The 18,883-nt window shown below is 42.5% G+C and overlaps 1 protein-coding gene across 1 annotated transcript; it reads right to left on the bottom strand.

Annotated features, from left to right (window-relative positions):
- Nucleotides 1-9,635: 9,635 nt before the first annotated feature.
- Nucleotides 9,636-16,281, bottom strand: LOC129831730 (cytolytic toxin-beta-like). The gene is made up of 3 exons (XM_055895130.1): nt 16,237-16,281; nt 13,470-13,581; nt 9,636-13,379 (listed from the first exon to the last, which is right to left on the bottom strand). Exons 2-3 carry the CDS (start codon nt 13,567-13,569, stop codon nt 10,435-10,437), a joined length of 3,045 nt encoding a protein of 1,014 aa, XP_055751105.1. The 5' UTR covers nt 13,570-13,581; nt 16,237-16,281; the 3' UTR covers nt 9,636-10,434.
- Nucleotides 16,282-18,883: the final 2,602 nt, after the last annotated feature.

Here is an 18,883-nt window from a genome sequence, read left to right as displayed (position 1 = left end):
AAGCGTGCTACCTGGAATGAGGTGATCATTGCGACAGTCATACAGCATTCCCAGGGAGAAGGGCCGTCCCAGTGCTGCCAGACTCAAGGTTCGGTTTGAGACAGTATCCATAGTAGGAAGTCACTGGTGGTCAGAATAAAACAAACAGAATAACATGATGCTTCACTGGTGTTCAGAATAAAACAAACAGAATAACATGATGCCTCACTGCTTGAGTTCAGTCCACTGGTGGTCAGAATAAAACAAACAGAATAACATGATTTATCACTGGTGGTCAGAATAAAACAAACAGAATAACATGATGCATCACTGGTGGTCAGAATAAAACAAACAGAATAACATGATTTATCACTGGTGGTCAGAATAAAACAAACAGAATAACATGATGCATCACTGGTGGTCAGAATAAAACAAACAGAATAACATGATTTATCACTGGTGGTCAGAATAAAACAAACAGAATAACATGATGCATCACTGGTGGTCAGAATAAAACAAACAGAATAACATGATGCATCACTGGTGGTCAGAATAAAACAAACAGAATAACATGATGCATCACTGGTGATGTCATAAGGTGAATATACCAATTTGTAAGTCGCTCTGGATAAGAGCGTCTGCTAAATGACTTAAATGTAAATGTAAATGGTGGTCAGAATAAAACAAACAAAATAACATGATGCCTCACTGCTTGAGTTCAGTCCACTGGTGGTCAGAATAAAACAAACAAAGTTTGTAAAGGGAAAGGGGGGATACCTAGTCAGTTGTAAAGGGAAAGGGAAAGGGGGATACCTAGTCAGTTGTAAAGGGAAAGGGAAAGGGGGATACCTAGTCAGTTGGAAAGGGAATGGGGGATACCTAGTCAGTTGGAAAGGGAAAGGGGGATACCTAGTCAGTTGGAAAGGGAAAGGGAAAGGGGGATACCTAGTCAGTTGGAAAGGGAAAGGGGGATACCTAGTCAGTTGTAAAGGGAAAGGGAGATACCTAGTCAGTTGGAAAGGGAAAGGGAAAGGGGGATACCTAGTCAGTTGTAAAGGGAAAGGGGGATACCTAGTCAGTTGTAAAGGGAAAGGGGGATACCTAGTCAGTTGGAAAGGGAAAGGGGGATACCTAGTCAGTTGTAAAGGGAAAGGGGGATACCTAGTCAGTTGTAAAGGGAAAGGGGGATACCTAGTCAGTTTTAAAGGGAAAGGGGGATATCTAGTCAGTTGGAAAGGGGGATACCTAGTCAGTTGGAAAGGGAAAGGGGGATACCTAGTCAGTTGGAAAGGGGGATACCTAGTCAGTTGGAAAGGGAAAGGGGGATACCTAGTCAGTTGGAAAGGGAAAGGGGGATACCTAGTCAGTTGTAAAGGGAAAGGGAATGGGGGATAACTAGTCAGTTGTAAAGGGGGATATCTAGTAAGTTGTAAGGGGGGATACCTAGTCAGTTGTAAAGGGGGATACCTAGTCAGTTGTAAAGGGGGATATCTAGTCAGTTGTAAAGGGGGATACCTAGTCAGTTGAAAAAGGGGGATACCTAGTCAGTTGTAAAGGGGGATACCTAGTCAGTTGTAAAGGGGGATACCTAGTCAGTTGTAAAGGGAAAGGGAAAGGGGGGATACCTAGTCAGTTGGAAAGGGAAAGGGGGATACCTAGTCAGTTGGAAAGGGAAAGGGGGATACCTAGTCAGTTGGAAAGGGAATGGGGGATACCTAGTCAGTTGTAAAGGGAAAGGGGGATACCTAGTCAGTTGTAAAGGGAAAGGGGGATACCTAGTCAGTTGTAAAGGGAAAGGGGGATACCTAGTCAGTTGGAAAGGGAAAGGGAATGGGGGATACCTAGTCAGTTGGAAAGGGAAAGGGGGGATACCTAGTCAGTTGGAAAGGGGGATACCTAGTCAGTTGGAAAGGGAAAGGGGGATACCTAGTCAGTTGGAAAGGGAAAGGGGGATACCTAGTCAGTTGTAAAGGGAAAGGGGGATACCTAGTCAGTTGGAAAGGGAAAGGGGGATACCTAGTCAGTTGTAAAGGGAAAGGGGGATACCTAGTCAGTTGGAAAGGGAAAGGGGGATACCTAGTCAGTTGGAAAGGGAAAGGGGGATACCTAGTCAGTTGGAAAGGGAAAGGGGGATACCTAGTCAGTTGGAAAGGGGGATACCTAGTCAGTTGGAAAGGGAAAGGGGGATACCTAGTCAGTTGGAAAGGGGGATACCTAGTCAGTTGTAAAGGGAAAGGGGGATACCTAGTCAGTTGGAAAGGGAAAGGGGGATACCTAGTCAGTTGGAAAGGGAAAGGGAATGGGGGATACCTAGTCAGTTGGAAAGGGAAAGGGGGATACCTAGTCAGTTGGAAAGGGGGATACCTAGTCAGTTGGAAAGGGAAAGGGGGATACCTAGTCAGTTGGAAAGGGAAAGGGGGATACCTAGTCAGTTGTAAAGGGAAAGGGGGATACCTAGTCAGTTGGAAAGGGAAAGGGGGATACCTAGTCAGTTGGAAAGGGAAAGGGGGATACCTAGTCAGTTGTAAAGGGAAAGGGGGATACCTAGTCAGTTGGAAAGGGAAAGGGGGATACCTAGTCAGTTGGAAAGGGAAAGGGAATGGGGGATACCTAGTCAGTTGGAAAGGGAAAGGGGGGATACCTAGTCAGTTGTAAAGGGAAAGGGGGATACCTAGTCAGTTGGAAAGGGAAAGGGGGATACCTAGTCAGTTGTAAAGGGAAAGGGGGATATCTAGTCAGTTGTAAAGGGAAAGGGGGATATCTAGTCAGTTGTAAAGGGAAAGGGGGATACCTAGTCAGTTGTAAAGGGAAAGGGGGATATCTAGTCAGTTGTAAAGGGAAAGGGGGATACCTAGTCAGTTGTAAAGGGAAAGGGGGATACCTAGTCAGTTGGAAAGGGAAAGGGGGATACCTAGTCAGTTGGAAAGGGAAAGGGGGATACCTAGTCAGTTGTAAAGGGAAGGGGGATACCTAGTCAGTTGGAAAGGGAAAGGGGGATACCTAGTCAGTTGGAAAGGGAAAGGGGGATACCTAGTCAGTTGGAAAGGGAAAGGGGGATACCTAGTCAGTTGGAAAGGGGGATACCTAGTCAGTTGTAAAGGGAAAGGGGGATACCTAGTCAGTTGGAAAGGGAAAGGGGGATATCTAGTCAGTTGTAAAGGGAAAGGGGGATATCTAGTCAGTTGGAAAGGGAAAGGGGGATACCTAGTCAGTTGGAAAGGGGGATACCTAGTCAGTTGGAAAGGGAAAGGGGGATACCTAGTCAGTTGGAAAGGGGGATACCTAGTCAGTTGTAAAGGGAAAGGGGGATACCTAGTCAGTTGGAAAGGGAAAGGGGGATATCTAGTCAGTTGTAAAGGGAAAGGGGGATACCTAGTCAGTTGGAAAGGGAAAGGGAAAGGGGGATACCTAGTCAGTTGGAAAGGGAAAGGGGGATACCTAGTCAGTTGGAAAGGGAAAGGGGGATACCTAGTCAGTTGGAAAGGGGGATACCTAGTCAGTTGGAAAGGGAAAGGGGGATATCTAGTCAGTTGTAAAGGGAAAGGGAAAGGGGGATACCTAGTCAGTTGGAAAGGGAAAGGGGGATACCTAGTCAGTTGTAATGGGGGATACCTAGTCAGTTGTAAAGGGAAAGGGGGATACCTAGTCAGTTGTAATGGGGGATACCTAGTCAGTTGGAAAGGGAAAGGGAAAGGGGGATACCTAGTCAGTTGGAAAGGGAAAGGGGGATACCTAGTCAGTTGTAATGGGGGATACCTAGTCAGTTGTAAAGGGAAAGGGGGATACCTAGTCAGTTGGAAAGGGAAAGGGGGATACCTAGTCAGTTGTAAAGGGAAAGGGGGATACCTAGTCAGTTGGAAAGGGGGATACCTAGTCAGTTGGAAAGGGGGATACCTAGTCAGTTGGAAAGGGAAAGGGGGATACCTAGTCAGTTGTAAAGGGAAAGGGGGATACCTAGTCAGTTGGAAAGGGAAAGGGGGATACCTAGTCAGTTGGAAAGGGGGATACCTAGTCAGTTGTAAAGGGGGATACCTAGTCAGTTGGAAAGGGATCGGGGGATACCTAGTCAGTTGGAAAGGGAAAGGGGGATACCTAGTCAGTTGGAAAGGGGGGATACCTAGTCAGTTGGAAAGGGGGATACCTAGTCAGTTGGAAAGGGAAAGGGGGATACCTAGTCAGTTGGAAAGGGGGGATACCTAGTCAGTTGGAAAGGGGGATACCTAGTCAGTTGGAAAGGGAAAGGGGGATACCTAGTCAGTTGGAAAGGGGGATACCTAGTCAGTTGGAAAGGAAAATGGGATACCTTGTCATGTGTAAAGGGAAAGGGGGATACCTAGTCAGTTGGAAAGGAAAAGGGGATACCTTGTCAGTAACATACAACACATGTGGTTCCCTCAGTCTTAAAGGCACAGTAACATACAACACATATGGTTCCCTCTGTCTTAAAGGCACAGTAACATATAACACATGTGGTTCCCTCTGTCTTAAAGGCACAGTAACATACAACACATATGGTTCCCTCTGTCTTAAAGGCACAGTAACATACAACACATATGGTTCCCTCTGTCTTAAAGGCACAGTAACATACAACACATATGGTTCCCTCAGTCTTAAAGGCACAGTAACATACAACACATATGGTTCCCTCTGTCTTAAAGGCACAGTAACATACAACACATATGGTTCCCTCAGTCTTAAAGGCACAGTAACATACAACACATATGGTTCCCTCTGTCTTAAAGGCACAGTAACATACAACACATATGGTTCCATCTGTCTTAAAGGCACAGTAACATACAACACATATGGTTCCCTCTGTCTTAAAGGCACAGTAACATACAACACATATGGTTCCCTCTGTCTTAAAGGTACAGTAACATACAACACATATGGTTCCCTCAGTCTTAAAGGCACAGTAACATACAACACATATGGTTCCCTCTGTCTTAAAGGCACAGTAACATACAACACATGTGGTTCCCTCTGTCTTAAAGGTACAGTAACATACAACACATATGGTTCCCTCTGTCTTAAAGGCACAGTAACATACAACACATATGGTTCCATCTGTCTTAAAGGCACAGTAACATACAACACATATGGTTCCCTCTGTCTTAAAGGCACAGTAACATACAACACATATGGTTCCCTCTGTCTTAAAGGCACAGTAACATACAACACATATGGTTCCATCTGTCTTAAAGGCACAGTAACATACAACACATATGGTTCCCTCTGTCTTAAAGGCACAGTAACATACAACACATATGGTTCCCTCTGTCTTAAAGGCACAGTAACATACAACACATATGGTTCCCTCTGTCTTAAAGGCACAGTAACATACAACACATATGGTTCCCTCTGTCTTAAAGGCACCGTAACATACAACACATATGGTTCCCTCTGTCTTAAAGGCACAGTAACATACAACACATATGGTTCCCTCAGTCTTAAAGGCACAGTAACATATAACACATATGGTTCCCTCTGTCTTAAAGGCACAGTAACATACAACACATATGGTCCCCTCTGTCTTAAAGGCACAGTAACATACAACACATATGGTTCCCTCTGTCTTAAAGGCACAGTAACATACAACACATATGGTCCCCTCTGTCTTAAAGGCACAGTAACATACAACACATATGGTTCCCTCTGTCTTAAAGGCACAGTAACATACAACACATATGGTTCCCTCTGTCTTAAAGGCACAGTAACATACAACACATATGGTTCCCTCTGTCTTAAAGGCACCGTAACATACAACACATATGGTTCCCTCTGTCTTAAAGGCACAGTAACATACAACACATATGGTTCCCTCAGTCTTAAAGGCACAGTAACATATAACACATATGGTTCCCTCTGTCTTAAAGGCACAGTAACATACAACACATATGGTTCCCTCTGTCTTAAAGGCACAGTAACATATAACACATATGGTTCCCTCTGTCTTAAAGGCACAGTAACATATAACACATATGGTTCCCTCTGTCTTAAAGGCACAGTAACATACAGAGCATAGTGATAAGTCAATAGAATATTGGATGTAATCATTCTAGAACACAGTGGTGTAAATAAAATAAGAAGATATCATTCTAGAACACAGTGATGTAAATAAAATAATAAGATATCATTCTAGAACACAGTGATGTAAATAAAATAATAAGATATCATTCTAGAACACAGTGGTGTAAATAAAATAAGAAGATATCATTCTAGAACACAGTGATGTAATTAAAATAATAAGATATAATTCTAGAACACAGTGATGTAAATAAAATAATAAGATATCATTCTAGAACACAGTGATGTAAATAAAATAATAAGATATCATTCTAGAACACAGTGATGTAAATAAAATAATAAGATATCATTCTAGAACACAGTGGTGTAAATAAAATAATAAGATATCATTCTAGAACACAGTGATGCAAATAAAATAATAAGATATCATTCTAGAACACAGTGATGTAAATAAAATAATAAGATATCATTCTAGAACACAGTGATGTAATTAAAATAATAAGATATCATTCTAGAACACAGTGATGTAAATAAAATAATAAGATATCATTCTAGAACACAGTGGTGTAAATAAAATAATAAGATATCATTCTAGAACACAGTGATGTAAATAAAATAATAAGATATCATTCTAGAACACAGTGATGTAAATAAAATAATAAGATATCATTCTAGAACACAGTGATGTAAATAAAATAATAAGATATCAATCTAGAACACAGTGATGCAAATAAAATAATAAGATATCATTCTAGAACACAGTGGTGTAAATAAAATATCATTCTAGAACACAGTGATGTAAATATAATAATAAGATATCATTCTAGAACACAGTGATGTAAATAAAATAATAAGATATCATTCTAGAACACAGTGGTGTAAATAAAATAATAAGATATCATTCTAGAACACAGTGATGTAAATATAATAATAAGATATCATTCTAGAACACAGTGATGTAAATATAATAATAAGATATCATTCTAGAACACAGTGATGTAAATATAATAATAATAGCATAATAACTGGAAGTCTATGGCAGTCATTGCGCTAATGCTAGTTAGCAAATATGCTAGTGCTAGTTAGCAACTTCCTTCAAAATGCACGAGTTCATCTGACTCTGGGTCAGTAGATAAAGGAGTTCATCTGACTCTGGGTCAGTAGATGAAGGAGTTCATCTGACTCTGGGTCAGTAGATAAAGGACTTCATCTGACTCTGGGTCAGTAGATAAAAGGCCTCATCTGACTCTGGGTCAGTAGATAAATGGCCTCATCTGACTCTGGGTCAGTAGATAAAGGAGATCATCTCACTCTGGGTCAGTAGATAAAGGGACTCATCTGACTCTGGGTCAGTAGATAAAGGAGATTGTCTGACTCTGGGTCAGTATATAAAGGGCCTCATCTGACTCTGGGTCAGTAGATAAAGGAGATTGTCTGACTCTGGGTCAGTAGATAAAAGGCATTGCCAATATCCCAAAGTATCCATTTAACTTCTTATGGCTTGGGGGCAGTATTGAGTAGCTTGGATGAATAAGGTGCCCAGATTAAACTGCCTGCTACTCAGTCCCAGAAGCTAAGATATGCATATTATTAGTATATTTGGATAGAAAACACTCCGAAGTTTCTAAAACTGTTTGAATGATGTCTGTGAGTATAAGAGAACTCATATGGCAGGCAAAAATCTGAGAAAAAATCCAAACAGGAAGTGGGAAATCTGAGGTTTGTAGTTTTTCAACTCATTCCTATTGAAGATACAGTGGGATATTGGTCATCTTGCACTTCCTAAGGCTTCCACTAGATGTCAACCGTCTTTAGAACCTTGTTTGATGCTTCTAGTGTGAAAGGGGGGCGAATGAGAGGGGATTCAGTCAGAGGTCTGCCAGGAGCCATGAGCTGACCATGCACGTTCATGTGAAAGTTAGTTTGCTTTCCATTGCATTTCTACAGACAAAGGAATTCTCCGGTTGGAACATTATTGAAGATTTATGTTAAAAACATCCTAAAGATTGATTCTATACTTCGTTTGACATGTTTCTACGGACTGTGACGGAACTTTTTAACTTTTCGTCTGCTCGCGCGTCATGAATTTGGATTACTGGGCTGAACGCGCTAACAAAAAGGAGGTATTTGCACATATATGATGAACTTTATCGAACAAATCAAACATTTATTGTGGAACTGGGATTCCTGGGAGTGCATTCGGATAAAGATCATCAAAGGTAAGTGAATATTTATAACGCTATTTCTAACTAATGTTGACTCCACAACATGGAGGATATCTGTTTGGCTGTTTTGGTCTCTGAGCGCTGTACTCAGATTATAGCATGGTGTGCTTTTTCGGTAAAGTTTTTTTGAAATCTGACACAGCGGTTGCATTAAGGAGAAGTTTATCTAAAGTTCCACGGATAACACTTGTATCTTTTATTAATGGTTATTATGAGTAAATTGATGTGGCTCTCTGCAAAATCACGGGATGTTTTGGAACTACTGAACGTAACACGCCAATGTAAACAGATTTTTTGATAAATATGAACTTTATTGAACAAAACATACATGTATTGTGTAACATGAAGTCCTATGAGTGTCATCTGATGAAGATCATCAAAGGTTAGTGATTCATCTTATCTCTATTTCTGCTCTTTGGGACTCCTCTCTTTGGCTGAAAAAATGGCTGTGTTTTTCTGTGACTTGGTGGTGACCTAACATAATCGTTTGTGGTGCTTTCGCTGTAAAGCCTTTTTGAAATTGAACACTTTGGTGGGATTAACAACAAGATTACCTTTAAAATTGTATAAGATACTTGTATGTTTGAGGAATTTTAATTATGAGATTTCTGTTGTTTGAATTTGGCGCCCTGCACTTTCACTGGCTGTTGTCATTTCGATCCCGTTAGCGGGATTGCAGCCATATGAAGTTTTTAACAGATAGGTAGAGAGGAGCAAGGGTTACTATCTGATCATTTCAACTTGTCCTTGCCGGGTATGACACATTGTAGATGTCACCCTTTACATGAAGATGATGGAATGGGATGGTTCTGCAGTGTGAAGAAGGGAACATCTCTGAGACAGACAACACCTGGACTCCAGAAGGAAACATATCTGAGACAGTCAACACCTGGCTGGACTCCAGAAGGGAACATCTCTGAGACAGTCAACACCTGGCTGGATTCCAGAAGGGAACATCTCTGAGACAGACAACACCTGGACTCCAGAAGGGAACATCTCTGAGACAGACAACACCTGGCTGGACTCCAGAAGGAAACATCTCTGAGACAGTCAACACCTGGACTCCAGAAGGGAACATCTCTGAGACAGACAACACCTGGCTGGATTCCAGAAGGGAAAATCTCTGAGACAGACAACACCTGGCTGGACTCCAGAAGGGAACATCTCTGAGTCAGACAACACCTGGCTGGATTCCAGAAGGGAACATCTCTGAGACAGACAACACCAGGTTGGACTCCAGAAGGGAACATCTCTGAGACAGACAACACCAGGCTGGACTCCAGAAGGGAACATCTCTGAGACAGACAACACCTGGACTCCAGAAGGAAACATCTCTGAGACAGACAACACCTGGCTGGACTCCAGAAGGGAACATCTCTGAGACAAACAACACCTGGCTGGACACCAGAAGGGAACATCTCTGAGACAGACAACACCTGGCTGGACTCCAGAAAGGAACATCTCTGAGACAGACAACACCTGGACTCCAGAAGGAAACATCTCTGAGACAGACAACACCTGGACTCCAGAAGGGAACATCTCTGAGACAGACAACACCTGGCTGGACTCCAGAGGGAAACATCTCTGAGACAGACAACACCTGGACTCCAGAAGGGAACATCTCTGAGACAGACAACACCTGGCTGGACTCCAGAAGGGAACATCTCTGAGACAGACAACACCTGGCTGGACTCCAGAAGGGAACATCTCTGAGACAGACAACACCTGGACTCCAGAAGGGAACATCTCTGAGACAGACAACACCTGGCTGGACTCCAGAAGGAAACATCTCTGAGACAGACAACACCTGGACTCCAGAAGGGAACATCTCTGAGACAGACAACACCTGGCTGGACTCCAGAAGGGAGCATCTCTGAGACAGACAACACCTGGACTCCAGAAGGAAACATCTCTGAGACAGACAACACCTGGCTGGAATCCAGAAGGGAGCATCTCTGAGACAGACAACACCTGGCTGGACTCCAGAAGGGAGGCGCAAAAGTGGACATTCCAAAACAACTGGGAGAACAGTTGAACAGTAGAACAGTGGAACAGTAGAACAGTAGAAGGAAACTAAAGGAAATGAAGGGCCAATAGGCTTTAGACGGTCAAAAGAGGAAGGTCTTGTCTCTGCCTTATGGACACCAAGAAGATAACAACGTGAGGTTGACCTGCTAAATAAAGAAACGCAATCTGTCTGTATTCAACCAAACAGGTCGTTGAGGGAACATGAGCTCTCCATTTTCAACAAGGTCTTGAAAAACCTCTTCATACTCCCCATATCTGCATCCCAGAACATCTTCTCAAACTGAGGATGGTCATCACCATCATCACCATCATCATCATCATCACCACCATCATGGTCATCGTCCTCATCATCAATGCTTCTCCTCATCATACACATCATGTAATGGGGATCCCTCATCTCCTTCATCATGTCATGGTGACTCTTCATTTCCCTCATCTTGTCACAGATTCCCCTCATCACGTCATGGCGACTCCTCATCATCATGGCTCCATCACCATCATCGTGGCTTCTCCTGGCCTGGTCTGTAAACGCTGACAGATTGAACTTGAAGTGAACTGGAATGTCCTCAGTGTCGATGTGTTTAAAGAGTTGCCTTCCATCTGCATGTGTCAACAGGTTCACCATTTTCCTTCTCTTCTCCCATCTCTTCATTTCTTTACAATCTTCAGAGTTTAGATCCCTAAACTCAGCCGCATCGCACACAGAGCACAGAGCATTGACCCCGATCTGGCCCAAATCTAATGATCTACACTTGTCTTGTCTATCATAGATAATGGTGAGAGAGAAGGGGATCTGGAATCCATCCTGGTAATTGATTTCATATATCATTGTAGATACCTCGTCATCTTGGGGTAGCTTGAAACGGAACCCATTCTCCCACTGAACTCCCAGGATGTAGTTGATCATCAGCTCCATTACCTGGTCTTTGTCTCCCACCAGATAGATTGTCCTCCTGGTCCGGGAACTCTGCTCTCCAAACCTGAGCCTGGCTACTTTACCCACCGGCTGTATCGTTTCCATGGGGATCTCGTAAACAGACGACGAGCCAGAGTGCTTCAGTTCACTCTTGGCTTTTACACCATCAGCCAATCCTGTGGTCTTTGAGAGAGTGGCGATGATGACTGGTGTGCTCCAGTTGCTGATTCCAGCTTCACCACAGTCGTATCTGACTCTCACTGTGTACTTTGTGAGTGACTGCAGTCCGGCGATGATGCAGGCGTTCTCTTTGGAAGTCCTCTTCATCCACTCTGCCTCCTCCTCACTCTCTTCAGTGGGCACCTCTTTGTATTCTACCATGTAGTTCTGAATCTTGACTCCTTGTCCAATCACAGACGGCGTTGGACAGCATACCATGAGCTCAGTGGAGTAGGCTTTGATTTCAGGCTTACTGGGAGGGCAGGAAGGCAAGGTTCTGAAGATGTCACTAACCTCGCTGTCTGGACCAAGGCCTAAGGAGCACACGGCTCTGTATTTGAACTTGTACCCTGTACTGGGAAGCAGTCCAGACACTGTGAAGGCTGCGTGGGATTCAGACGTCTTCTCGCAGCTCCAACCATCTTTCTCATCAATACAGTGTTCAATCAAGTAGTGGGTGACGTCATGGGCTCCCCTATCAGGAGGGAGCAACTCCAACTCCAACTCCACACTGTTGTGAGTTCTGTCACGTGCTGTTGGCTTCTCAGGTTTAGATGGAGGCTCCCAATGCTCGTTTCTTTTGGATCCGTTCTCATAAAGGTAAATGCTGGCTCCTTCTTGTTCCTTGTTGGGAATGGAGGCCAAGAGGAAACAGGTTTGTGTGTCCTCTTTGTTAGCTTCTGCAAAATCTTTGAAAAGTCCAGCTTGCTTGTCCATGTCATCAAATACATTATCAGAATTGTACCATTTACTCAGATCAGATTTAACTGGCACTAATGCTTGTGTGTTCTCAGAGCTTGGGGAATCCAAAGCTGACAGGATAGGGTCCTCACACCCCAGAGAGGTGAAAGTGAAACATACAACACGCTTCACCTTTGAGTTCAAGACCTCTTTGTCAAGTTCGCTCTTCGATGTGACTATCTTGGTGGAACACGTCTGACTGTAGTCCTCCGTAATCATGCTTAGGAATCGATCAACCACATTGATCTCTCTCTCAATGCGATCCATACATTCCCTGAGGATGTTGCTGTTGAAACGGAACTCTTGCTGCTTTTTCAAGAAGTCGGACAACACCCTCTCTTCCTTTTCTCCCCCTCTAATAGACGGAAGGAGGTCCGCCAAAGTAGTCTTCAAATGCTCTGTGAAACACAGTTTTTTGAAAGTTTTCACTTTGTCATCAATTTCCTTGAAGTATTTTACAGGTTCGCTTCTCATTGCATCGTTACATCTCATCTCCAGCTCACGGAGGTCTTCCAGCGCAGTATGCCATTGGTCAACTAAGCTTCCACTGATCTGATGAACCATCTGGGTGGCAGTGGGTTCCAATTCTTTTAACGGAAGTAGATTCACTTGCACAGGAACCCCGTCCCCTACCTTCTGAGGCAAGGTTTTGTAGGTGTCCATGGCATCTTGAAAAGATACAGGATTGTTTTCCAGGAGAACGTCCCCATGGAATCTACAAGAAAACTTCTCAGTTTTAGTTTCAGCAGTGTTCTTCGTGTCTAAATCACTCTCACCCCCAATAGAAACATAGGGAATGCTATTAAGCGTCACTTTAAAGTTTCCCTCAATGTCTTTACGGTCCTCGCCACTTGAGACCTCACGATCAAACACAAAGAAAGCATTTGCTCCATAAAGTATACCTGTGACCACATGTGTAGCTATGCCTTCCCTAAAAACCTCCTTGTACTTTATGTGTTGCTGCCCAAGGTGGTTCATAGACAGTTGGGTGTTTTTCTTAGTGGTGGTGTAACAAAGTGTGACTCTCGCCTGATTCTGAGACTCTTTAACATCTTTCAAATACTTAGCTGATCCCTCAACCTTAACCAGCCCTGCCAAACAGCTTGCTTTGAGAGAGCCGTTCACATTTAACACAGAGTATTTGTCAGCTGTAGAGTCAGATGTGATGACTTTGAAGTCGGTGAAAGGCTCGTCTGTTGTAATGATATCCCTTCTAAGTGCTTCCTCGTCCCACAGCGTCAGGCCTGTAATCAGAGGAGACAAACCAAACACTAACAGTTACTTTATTGTGTGTGGGTATGACTGACTGACTGAGTAGTGAGCAAGCGTGCTACCTGGAATGAGGTGATCATTGCGACAGTCATACAGCATTCCCAGGGAGAAGGGCCGTCCCAGTGCTGCTAGAGTCAAAGTTTGGTTTGAGCAAGGATCCATAGTAGGAAGTCACTGGTGGTCAGAATAAAACAAACAGAATAACATGATGCCTCACTGCTTTCCACACTGCTTGAGTTCAGTCGCCTCTTGAAAATATTGATATAAAATGAAAATAAAAAACAGTAGTCTATTGGCCACAAATGTGTCATCACATTAATTAAACTTCTTAGGGCTAGGCCCCTTTTTTCTCAATTTCCGCCTGAATGACGTGCCCAAACTAAACTGCCTGTTGCTCAGGCCCTGAAGCCAGGATATGCATGTAACTGGTACCATTGGAAAGAAAACCATTTGAAGTTTGTAGAAATGTTAAAATAATGTAGTTGAATATAAAACAATAGATATGGTAGGAGAAAGTCCAAAGAAAAAAAACAACCAGAATTGTTTTTTGGAGAGACCATCCTCTTAGAAATGGCAAGTGCAAGGTCATATTGAAGTTCCCTGGATGCAATTCCTATGGCTTCCACAGGGTGTCAGCAGTCTATGTTCACGGTTTCAGGCTTGTAACTTCAAAAAACGAATCAGAAATATAAGTTTTAGTGCAGGGACACAGTCTTGGGAATTTGTGTTTGCACGCGCAATGAAGACATTACGCACCTGCTAAAATCGGTTTCCTTTTTAACACTTCTTTCTGTAAGAAATATTATAGTTTGATTACATTTTAGGGTATCTGAGGAGTAAATAGAAACATATTTTGACTTGTTGAAACAAAGTCTAGGGATAGATTTTTGGATTCGTTTCTCTGCATGTTGAACGAGTGGTTTACTCAAATCGATGGCGCCAACTAAACAGACTTTTTTAGGATATAAAGAAGGATTTTATCTAGCAAAATGACACTACATGTTATAGCTGGGAACCTTTGGATGACAAATCAGAGGAAGATTTTCAAAAAGTAAGTGAATATTTAAATGCTATTTGTGAATTTATGAGACCTGTGCCGGTGGAAAAATATTTTGATGTTGGGAGACGTCCTCAAACAATCGCATGGCATGTTTTCGCTGTAATAGCTACTGTAAATTGAACAGTGCAGTTAGATTAACAAGATTTTAACCAATATTAGACACTTACATGTACCTAAATGTTTAATATCCATAATTGTTTTAATTATTTATTTGAATTGCGCGCACTCCAGTTTCACCGGAAGTTGTCCCGCTAGCGGGACGCCTAAAGATACGTATCAAAATGATTGGCAACCCTGTGGTGCTGTCAAGGGCCAACCCTCCCACCACGCCCTCACCAGCACCACAAGTCATGCAGCCAGCCTGGAACGCGCCCATTGAAAATGAACACAAGCTGGCTTCATTACGCTCATTAACTAAACCTAAGCACAGAAACTGCTGATTGGGTCACACTGCCTGCTGAACCTTCTAGGAAATATATTCAACATACTTCCTTCAAGACTGTTGGAAAAGCATTCCAGGTGAAGCTGGTTGAGAGAATGCCAAAGCGTGTGCAAAGCTGTCATCAATGCAAAGGGTGGCTACTTTGAATAATCTCAAATCTAAAATATATTTTGATTTGTTTAAATCTTTTTTTTGGTTACTACATGATTCCATATGTGTTATTTCATAGTTTTGATGTCTTCACTATTATTCTACAACGTAGAAAATAGTAAAAAATAAAGACAAACCCTTGTTCTAAAACTTTTGACTGGTAGTGAGGATGTTTTTCTTAATTCTATATCTATAATTCACTTGGTCCCCCAACCCCCTCAGTCTTTAATCTGCCTCCTCCTCAATGATAATGCTGCTGGTCATCCCATAGGGGGAGTAGCCATGTATATAATATCATTAAAGATAATATTGTGACGTGTAACCATGTATATAATATCGTTAAAGATAATATTGTGACGTGTAACCATGTATATAATATCGTTAAAGATAATATTGTGACGTGTAACCATGTATATAATATCATTAAAGATAATATTGTGACGTGTAACCATGTATATAATATCATTAAAGATAATATTGTGACGTGTAACCATGTATATAATATCATTAAAGATAATATTGTGATGTGTAACCATGTATATAATATCATTAAAGATAATATTGTGATGTGTAACCATGTATATAATATCATTAAAGATAATATTGTGACGTGTAACCATGTATATAATATCATTAAAGATAATATTGTGATGTGTAACCATGTATATAATATCGTTAAAGATAATATTGTGATGTGTAACCATGTATATAATATCATTAAAGATAATATTGTGATATGTAACCATGTATATAATATCGTTAAAGATAATATTGTGATGTGTAACCATGTATATAATATCATTAAAGATAATATTGTTACGTGTAACCATGTATATAATATCATTAAAGATAATATTGTGACGTATAACCATGTATATAATATCATTAAAGATAATATTGTGATGTGTAACCATGTATATAATATCATTAAAGATAATATTGTGATGTGTAACCATGTATACTTTTGTTAAAGATAATATTGCGACACGTAACTGTATCCATTCCCAATTCTGCACAAAATAATATCAGTATTTTCTGTTTTCATTCTTCTTTCAGGCAGCCAAGGGTACAGAGTCGGCACAGGAAGCCCACTCGATAAAGAGGCTCCCGAAGGTACGGTCCTGGAGATAACGAATATGAGGTTAGAAAGGATTAGAAAGGATCCATTTGAACTTACCTCTGCTCCAGTTTTGCCTCCGTTCTGCAGTCAGTAGAATAGAGAGAGAGAGAGAGAGGGAGGTGTGTTCAGGTCTTATATAGTGGAACAGCCCAGCATTCTCCACCCATCTCACCAAGGCTAGAGAGAGAGAGAGAGAGAGAGAGAGAGAGAGAGAGAAAGAGAGAGAGAGAGAGAGAGAGAGAGAGAGAGAGAGAGAGAGAGAGAGAGAGAGAGAGAGAGAGAGAAAGAGAGAGAGAGAGAGAGAGAGAAAGAGAGAGAGAGAGACAGAGAGAGAGAGACAGAGAAAGAGAAAGAGAGAGAGAGAGAGAGAGAGACAGAGAGAGAGAGAGAGAGGGAGAGAGAGAGAGAGAGAGAGAGAGAGAGAGAGAGAGAGAGAGAGAGAGAGAGAGAGAGGGGGAGAGAATAGAAATATGGACCTTGTAGCTGTGGTAAGGGCATGAAATCAGCAGAAGGAAAGGCAGGTTGATGTTCAGAGTGTAGATTTTATTTACAGGTCTTGGTGATCCTAAGGTGAAACTGACAAATCATACAAACTATACGAGTTCCTAAATATGTTCTATCTGTTGTTCTATTCTATCTGTTCTATCTGAACACCCTCCCTCTGGAGCTCAACAGGTAATAACCCAGAAGGCTGTTCTACCTGAACACCCTCCCTCTGGAGCTCAACAGGTAATAACCCAGAAGGCTCTTCTATCTGAACACCCTCCCTCTGGAGCTCAACAGGTAATAACCCAGAAGGCTGTTCTATCTGAACACCCTCCCTCTGGAGCTCAACAGGTAATAACCCAGAAGGCTGTTCTATCTGAACATCCTCCCTCTGGAGCTCAACAGGTAATAACCCAGAAGGCTGTTCTACCTGAACACCCTCCCTCTGGAGCTCAACAGGTAATAACCCAGAAGGCTGTTCTACCTGAACACCCTCCCTCTGGAGCTCAACAGGTAATAACCCAGAAGGCTGTTCTATCTGAACACCCTCCCTCTGGAGCTCAACAGGTAATAACCCAGAAGGCTGTCCTATCTGAACACCCTCCCTCTGGAGCTCAACAGGTAATAACCCAGATGGCTGTTCTGTCTGAACACCCTCCCTCTGGAGCTCAACGGGTAATAACCCAGAAGGCTGTTCTATCTGAACACCCTCCCTCTGGAGCTCAACGGGTAATAACCCAGAAGGCTGTTCTATCTGAACACCCTCCCTCTGGAGTTCAACGGGTAATAACCCAGAAGGCTGTTCTATCTGAACACCCTCCCTCTGGAGCTCAACAGGTAATAACCCAGAAGGCTGTTCTATCTGAACACCCTCCCTCTGGAGCTCAACAGGTAATAACCCAGAAGGCTGTTCTATCTGAACACCCTCCCTCTGGAGCTCAACAGGTAATAACCCAGAAGGCTGTTCTATCTGAACACCCTCCCTCTGGAGCTCAACAGGTAATAACCCAGAAGGCTGTTCTATCTGAACACCCTCCCTCTGGAGCTCAACGGGTAATAACCCAGAAGGCTGTTCTATCTGAACACCCTCCCTCTGGAGCTCAACAGGTAATAACCCAGAAGGCTGTTCTATCTGAACACCCTCCCTCTGGAGCTCAACGGGTAATAACCCAGAAGGCTGTTCTATCTGAACACCCTCCCTCTGGAGCTCAACATGTAATAACCCAAAAGGCTCTTCTATCTGAACATCCTCCCCTTGATAAACCAATTGGAATCTGTCTAACAGGAACTCAACCCGATTGGCTGACATGATAAGCACTTGGCCCACCAGGACTATCAATTACCCAATTTGGCAATTACAACCAATTAACTGGTTCTACAATGTAAAAAGCCATTTCCACATCCATTTGGTACATTCATCTTAATCACACTTAATGATATTTCAACACCGTGGAACAACCATTTTCTCTTATTCAATGTTCTTCTGACTCCAAAAGCGTGGAGCGGAAGCCGCGTAGCACCAAGCGCACTGATGCACGCCGGCTTCCTAATGACAGAGACGTAGGACGCCAGACACACGGGTCTCCGACATAAACCGGGAAACGTGGAACAAAGGAAACCAGACATTGAATTAAATAAACGTAACTTCTACCTCATGAGTCTTGCGAACGTTCATGTGCACTATAAACATCGCGCTCACTTAGAGCAAGGGGAAAGAAATAGTTGGTTTTAAAAAGAACGAAACGCTAGTAATTACTGTAGTATATTAGATGGAATATTAGATTTACCAACATGCATTTAAACGTGTGCAAGCAACAGCCAACGTTTCAACAATATATATTTTTTAAATCACTCTCCACTGGCGGGAGTTTGGGGGGAGAAGGTGAAGAGCCGCTTCTGGTGCGTCTTTCTCCGCTGTAATAATTTGTTTTTAACAACAAATTCCAAATACAAGCTTCATAAGTAAACGATCAATGTCAAGCAATTGTTATGTACCAAAAGACCAGTTGTCTTATGCTAGTAAGTGTTGCCCCATGGCTGGTGAGCTTGAAAAGTTCATATTGTTGATCACCAATGTTTTGGGGAGAAGCTGCATATTTATTACGCCGATCCTCTCTCCCTACAGTGTGACGTTTGCGCTGCAGCCGATCCTATAGGTCTACAGCAAATCACCAATCTGTTCGCTAGCTCACCCGGCCTGTGTTGATTGACAGTTTGT

Source organism: Salvelinus fontinalis, chromosome 33 (assembly GCF_029448725.1).
Source record: "Salvelinus fontinalis isolate EN_2023a chromosome 33, ASM2944872v1, whole genome shotgun sequence".
Taxonomy (NCBI): domain Eukaryota; kingdom Metazoa; phylum Chordata; class Actinopteri; order Salmoniformes; family Salmonidae; genus Salvelinus; species Salvelinus fontinalis.
This window is presented reverse-complemented; position numbering and strand designations above follow the sequence as displayed.

What these genes read in the sequence shown, in the direction of transcription:
- LOC129831730 (XM_055895130.1), bottom strand. Translation starts at nt 13,569, where the DNA reads ATGGATCCTTGCTCAAACCAAACTTTGACTCTAGCAGCACTGGGACGG. An exon ending in CAATGATCACCTCATTCCAG is followed by an intron (nt 13,380 to 13,469) that starts GTAGCACGCTTG and finishes CTCTGATTACAG; the next exon opens with GCCTGACGCTGTGGGACGAG.